At 30.0% G+C, this 7,115-nt stretch overlaps 1 protein-coding gene across 1 annotated transcript; it reads right to left on the bottom strand.

Moving 5' to 3' along the window:
* Positions 1-1,437: 1,437 nt before the first annotated feature.
* On the bottom strand, positions 1,438-6,726 carry LOC126838525 (exocyst complex component 1). Its single transcript, XM_050573022.1, has 15 exons — positions 6,372-6,726; positions 5,743-5,826; positions 5,584-5,679; positions 4,802-4,916; positions 4,567-4,721; positions 4,274-4,501; positions 3,954-4,196; positions 3,656-3,887; positions 3,111-3,340; positions 2,789-2,973; positions 2,499-2,709; positions 2,261-2,414; positions 2,049-2,194; positions 1,768-1,962; positions 1,438-1,701 (listed from the first exon to the last, which is right to left on the bottom strand). Exons 1-15 carry the CDS (start codon positions 6,531-6,533, stop codon positions 1,549-1,551), a joined length of 2,589 nt encoding a protein of 862 aa, XP_050428979.1. The 5' UTR covers positions 6,534-6,726; the 3' UTR covers positions 1,438-1,548.
* Between the last annotated feature and the right edge of the window lie 389 nt (positions 6,727-7,115).

The raw sequence follows: 7,115 nt of genomic DNA, 5'->3' as shown, positions 1-7,115 counted from the left end.
TTTAATGTTCCAACTGACTTTTAAAAGTTGTTCGAGTTGTTTTGTCAATTGATCATCGATTGTATCTTTCTCGTCCAATCTCTCTTTCATAAAATTAAAATCGTTTTCAAATTCTATATTCAACATTTTGTTTCTGGTCACATAGTCGTCGTTTTCTTCCTCAAAAAGAGCGTATTTTTCCAATAACCTACATTGAAGAAGTTGTCAACTTGGATTGTATTTAGTATATTATAATATGCCATCCACCTTTTTATAGTTTTATCTTTGGCTTCATATTGAATTCTAAAGAACTCCTTGTCAACGCCGTACAATTTGTTTTCATCCTTTACGAATGGCAAGGCAACAACTTTATCCACTTTTGGCGGCATTTTAATCCGTTAAATACAAAATCATATATTTTGGTAAAATATATAAATAGGTACCAAATTGTTAGATATAAAAAAAATCTATGATCAATTAAGAATACTTGATAACAGATTGTTGTAATTGCAGTCAAAACCATGACTACATAATACGTAAATATTATGTATTGTATTATTAAGATTTATAATATTACTATCTAACCTATCCTATTTCTTAAGTTGGAACAAAGAGTAAAGAATTTCATCAAGATTAGTTAAGTAGTTTCGGAGTTCATCGCAAACAAACATTGTGACTGGAGATTTATATATGTATATGTATAAAGATTATAAATCTTAATACCTAAATCAAGTCGTCATCGATTTTTTCAATGTGTTGTAACTAAAATAACAAAGTTACTATACTTACAAACATGATACTGATTTTTACAGCATTGAGTAGATAGATTGCAAGATAATAAACTATGAGTAATAAAATAGCCGAATATTAAAACACAACCTTTTGCATCCTTTAAGCAAAATCCAAAGTCCGAATTCAAAAATATAAATCGTAAATAATAAATTTAATTTATAGCCGTGTCTGTTTCAGGGGTTGTTTTTCTTCTTCAAAGTGTACTTTGTCTGCTTTAAGTACCGACAGGGTGTAATAAATTCCAATTTTTTGTTTGGAAAATGGTGTGATTGAAAGTATCTAATTTATCAGTAATTGTTGCTTTTTTAGAAACTGCTTAATGTGTATCATCGTCTTTTCTGTTCGCCTAATACATCTACAAGCTAAAAAGGGCAACTTTTAACTTGTTGTTCTCTATTTCCATCGTAAGTGAACTTGATGTTCGGGTGCAAGCTATTTAGGATTACAAAAACTTGTCGAGGTTCTCTTCTCCATGTTGATATAACACAAATGTATCAGCCGTTTTCCTCAGCTGGCAAAGCCAATTTGTAAATATGGATGTAACCGTTAACCATGTAAATATTTTTTTTAAAAAACCCTGTAAAAACAACAACATCTTTATTGTTTTTTGTATAAATTAATGTATTATCTGTAAGTTTAGGATATAGATAGCAATTAATATAAATCTATATAAAAAAATACTGTATTAGAAAATGAATAATAATAATAATACATATAACATGCAAATTATATAGCATATAATATAACAATAATATTGAGTGTTCTCCAATGATTACTCTAATGGGACCTAGCAATTTCCGAGAAATACTGCAATAAATCTTCTATAGAAAATTCTAGAGATATCATTGAACCTGGGTAACAGCGTTGTATCAGATCTTCAATGTATTTGTACTGTTGTATGAACTCTTCTTGCATAGCTCTCCACACCACCTAAATCCAAAATATTTGTATAGGCATTACAGAAAATTGAAACCCATGGTTATGTTTAAATTTTACCTGAAGTAAATTCTCTTCTTCACTGAGATGTTTTTCGACTTTTTTATAAAGATTGTCAAGGCCTTTTTTTACTTCACGACCGTGATATTCTTTAGTCACTTTCCTAAGCTCCTGCTTACTAAAAGCTACCTGATAGCCAATCTCAGATTCTTTGATGCCTTGTGCGACTTTGGCTTCGACTCCTTCGAAAAATAACTAAACCATTCCAATTTTAACGTATGATTAATGCCGCTTTATCAAATTATTATTATTATTATTATTATTATTAATTATCTACTCACATTAAGTTTTTCAAGAGGCCTACCAAAGTAACGAGTGACGTAAGCACTCAATGCTTCGTTATACTTTTGTTTTGCGTCCTTTCTGTACGGATCTAATGTTTGTATTTTCAACTGAGACAATAGTGCATACAAATGATGAAAATTTTCTAAACAAAAAATTACCAGTTTTTAGTATTGTTTAAATTATAATTTTTTAAATAATTTCTAAATACCCATTCTGATGACTTCGGCGGGAGTTTTAGGATGTTCGTTGGAGACCGAATGGATAGTTTCAAACACAGTACTTATTAGTTTTACATACCATTTATCTAAGTCAGCTCTTCGGTCTGTCTCTCTAAATATTTGTTCAGCGGTCTTTGCAAAGTACTGCGAAACAACAATATATTAACAGTATGGTTTATTATTTACCATATAATTTATTGCCATAACGTACAAAGAAGACTCATATACCTCAAAATTGGCTACAAATGGAAGTATGCCACACTTAGATTTTTTAGCAAATCTCACGTCCTGTATAGATTTTAAATGAGCATGCATTAGTTTGTCATAATTTCTCTTTACATGCACTAATACTGAACCGTAAGTCATGCTCAAAAACGACCCCGTATCGTTGGCGGACATCACATGACGGCCTAATCTGACCAACACGGCCATTGAGTATCTTAAAAACAATACAAAAAGGTAAATATTAGTTGTGAAAAATGAACAAAACAGAATTAACGAAAAGTAATCCAATTTACGTGCTATCCATCCTCTCATGGTACTGTATAAATGCAATCAATTCTGGTTCTATGCATGCGAAAATTTCTCCCATCATTTTCCTTACATCTTCATTAATTTTCTTTTCTATTTTCGTTTTTGGTAATGCAGGTGTGGAATCCTGGTTAATTTTTCCATCGACACTGTCCAAGGTTGTTTGCGTATTCTAAAAACAGTTATTTTAATTAACTAATACGGCTATAAATAATAGTGTAAATGTATTCTGGAGGCTCATGTACTATAAATACATCAAGCTTAGAGTAGCCATAATGATTAAAACAATTATGCGTTGTTGTCACTCACTTTAATTTGTGGGCTGAGGACATCTAGTTGGAAAAATGTAACACAAAAATTTTGTTCCGACAAACAAATTGGCTCTAACTCGGAGAGAACAGTCTCTAACACTTGATCAAACCTTTGCCGCTCTTTAGCATCACTCTCTAGTGTCCAAAGTTCTTTGTCGACGCCTAATAACCAATCGGATGGAGGGCCAGTTGACCTCCTTATATCTTCTTTTGAATTTGACAAATTACCTAAACAAAATTCAATTTTACATAGTATAAAAATTGTTTTTAACCCTTTCACTTCTTAGGTATTAAAAACACAAACGTGTAACATTTTTTTTTTTTTTGTTAAATTCTAAATTTGAAATACTTGAAGGGTATTAATTTGGAATAGAATCGAATCAGATCAAATGTCTAATCAATTAACAATAACACAAAATGTGTGTACTTATCAACAACACAGCACTAGTGCACTGGTTTTTGTGAACACCAACATTTCATAGCAGCAAAAAGGTTAATTAGGTACCTGTGTTAGTTTTTTAAAAATTATCTTGTGTCAATTACCAGCGTTAACACGTAGTTTTGCATCATCTAAAAATGATTTTATATCTCTCTCGTACAATTTGGATAAAGACATCGTATACACTTTTGATAGTGCCATGAATGCTTTACGGTCCATTGCTTTGCACCAATGCATTAATTCAGTATAAGCAGCAAGTTCACGATGCAGTGTAATATGTTTCATAATCGTCAGTTCTCCGCTAGAGTTCTTTTTGGATTCTCCCACGTCATTGCCCTAAAAATAAAATATTTAAATAAACTATTTAAAAGCAATTTTTTTTTAATAACAAACATTGCATACCATATGAATAAATAAGTTGTTAAGGTGACGTGAGAGAATTTGGGAAAATTTAGCTTTCCATTTTTCAAAACGTCTTCTTTGTTCTTGTATGGCTTTTAGTCGAACAAGAGCTGGATGTATCTGTGCATTCATAACTGCTTGTAACTCTTTTGCAGCTGCAATAGCATCTCGTAGACCACTTGTTGTTGTTAAATCTGCATCGGTTAATGCCAATTGATGTTTAGGAGAAAGCTCCAATTGTTGCTGACAAATAAATAAATATATATTTTTTTTTAATTATAAAATCTATTTGGTATCCTTTTTTTACTGATCACACTTACAATTACTTTCTGAAGTTCATTGAGTAGCTTCTCATTGTTACTATTAGCTGTTTGAATATTTGCGTTTTTCTGGTCCATCTTGTCTATGGTATCCCGAACATGCCTTAAAGTCTCATCGTAAGAATCTAAAGCTGCTTCAACTATTTCAATTTCAGCAATAGCCGTTTCTAGTTGATCCATTAATTTTGTAACTTGTGGTTCAGACGCAAGAACACTTTGTACATTTTCCTACATTTTATAAAATGATTAATTAATTTTAAAATAATAATTTAAATGAATCATTAGACACGTACACCATCTAAAGCCATTAATTGTGTAGCCAACATGTCTGTAAAAGCCTTGGCGTCTTTTGAGGCAAACCCACATTCCTTCATCAATAACTCTAAGTCCTGTTCTTCTTTTTCAGACAATGGTTGAAAATCTTCAGCGCTAACAATTGGTGATGCAACTGATAAAAATACAAAAACAATTGTTAGGTTTAAGTTCTGCCATACAATAATAACTAATAGTAAAATCCACGAGTCATACCCATAGAAAGTTTTGATTTCCTGTCAGCCGGCAACACCAGTAAATCTCCTGAAGTCCAATCAAGAGGCAAATTTTTAAATTCTGGTTTTTTGTCAAAAACACAGTTAGCACATTGCTATAAATAAAGATAGAATATTTACATAATTATTTAACAACAAAAAAAATTGTAAAAAAGAAAAATTCTATTAAGAGTTAAGAATCACAGTAATGAAATAGCAAACTATGGGCATATTGTCTGCTCTTTGACGATGTCAACTTATTTAGATTTATTTTTAATACTTGTAAAGTATAGTTTTTAATATACATTTCCTTTTAATCGAGTTATGGCTATTAATTTTTTTTTTATACTATACATATATATATAGGAGAAAGACTTCCAACAGTCAGCATAGGACTTTATTTTTTTTATTACATTACCAAAATTAATATTAAATAAAAGGGGTTAAAAAAGTTTTAAAATATTTTAACTTTGAAAATCAAAGCTCCTCATTCATCAGGTATTTCTTTGATACTGTATAATTTACGGATTGGTTCTTAGCACATTATTAAAACCGAATGTTGTTGTTAAACCAACTAAAAGTTACAATTACACAAGTCTTTGTATATATAAGAAACCCAGGTTCTAACTCAGAATTTTTTGTTGCATACCTGTGTATTATTAATACCCGTTCAAAATCGTAACCCCTAAAGCCAACATAATGGTAGTAAGCAAAAAAGAAGCAATAATATATTATTATCTTCCCTAATATTTTATGAGAAATACAATCTTTAATTCAACATACCTTCCACAAAGATATTAAAAATATTTTACGTTCTTGAGTATTAGTTGCTATCCATTTGTATGGCTTATCTAAAACCAATTCAATTTCTAGGCAGTCCTGAAAAAAAATTGTATTACAAATTTTAAAACTTGTCTTCAAATAAAATACAAAGTTGTATACCTGTGAAGAAGATTTTCCATCTACAACAGTTAATTCTTGAAGTGACCACATTCTTTTTTTCTTTACATTTTTATCAAACTTTATCTACAAAAAAAAAATCCAATTTTAATTTATTTTTTTTTTAATTGTATATTAACTTTTTTTTAGCAGGGTGATTTTCAGAGTATAAATCGATAAAGATAGTATAATGATTCCAAAAAATATCCTTAAATATTCTTAGCTCCCATGTGTTCCCCCTCCCCAATTTGAGCACTGAATATATTTATACAACATGTATATATATTTTTTAATTATTAATAACTCAAAAAAGGAAATTCACAAATGGATGAGTGAGCCCTTAGTCACGTTTCCTAAGCTACCCATATTTTATTTGTTTGATAACTTTTTGACTTATCTATGAGAGGACCAAAAAAAAAGCGATGGAATTAAATCACTAAATCTATTAAATTAGTGCTTATTATGTAACAACACTTATCATACTTGCATTTCTGGACTTGACTATGGTAAATCTATTACGAAATTAAAAAAGGAAGGATTACCAAATCAAATAACGGATATTGCCTAACTATTATATTTTACAATCTTCGACACTATCAGTCTATTCGGTGATACACTTCAATTTTTTTTACCTGATGAATAAAAATATTGTTGGGCAATTCTTTTGCGTCTGACAAACATAAATAACCAAATTTCTTCTTTTTTGCGTCATTACTTATACCAACGAATGCCAGCAATTTTTGATCGCATTGATCAAATATTTCTTGCTGTAATATCTGTCTAGCCGTGGCCATTATATGGACTAATAGCAAACTCTGGTATCTTCAGGTAGGTAACTCAGGTAATTTCCAAATAAACGCTACATTACATAGGTATTGAATCCACAAACCCGAGTTATAAGTTGTTCGTTGTCTAATTTTCGGATAGCAACCAAGTGAAAATATAGTATATATTATATAGTAAATACTAAATAGGGCCGATATTAAAATAATTGATAACTGATAATGTTACTGTAATGATAACACATGATAAAATCCATCGACGACCAGTTTATGAATAACCTTGTCAGCTGTAGGCGTTACAATGTTACATACCTAGTATAATTATTGTACTATCAACCAAGTAATGTGTTACTGTTATTATAATAAAATAGGTATAAATGCAAACACAATTTTTATAATATATTATAATCGTTTCAAACGCAAAAAAGGTTGTATTGTAGTTAATTTTTGAGTAATAATCGTTATAAATTGTATAGTACACTTATTATAATTTTTATAACATATGACATATACTTCTTCATATTCCTACTATAGTAGAATTTGATATATCTCGTTTGTATTTCTAAGTTCAGACCCATAAAAATCGTTAAATTT

This window comes from Adelges cooleyi, unplaced genomic scaffold (assembly GCF_023614345.1).
Source record: "Adelges cooleyi isolate 19-005CV unplaced genomic scaffold, UGA_ACOO_1.1 ACOO_flye_CR_arks_rails_tigmint_CR_PRNA_30, whole genome shotgun sequence".
Lineage (NCBI taxonomy): Eukaryota > Metazoa > Arthropoda > Insecta > Hemiptera > Adelgidae > Adelges > Adelges cooleyi.
The sequence above is the reverse complement of the archived record's forward strand: the minus strand, read 5'-3'. Positions and strand labels throughout refer to the sequence as shown.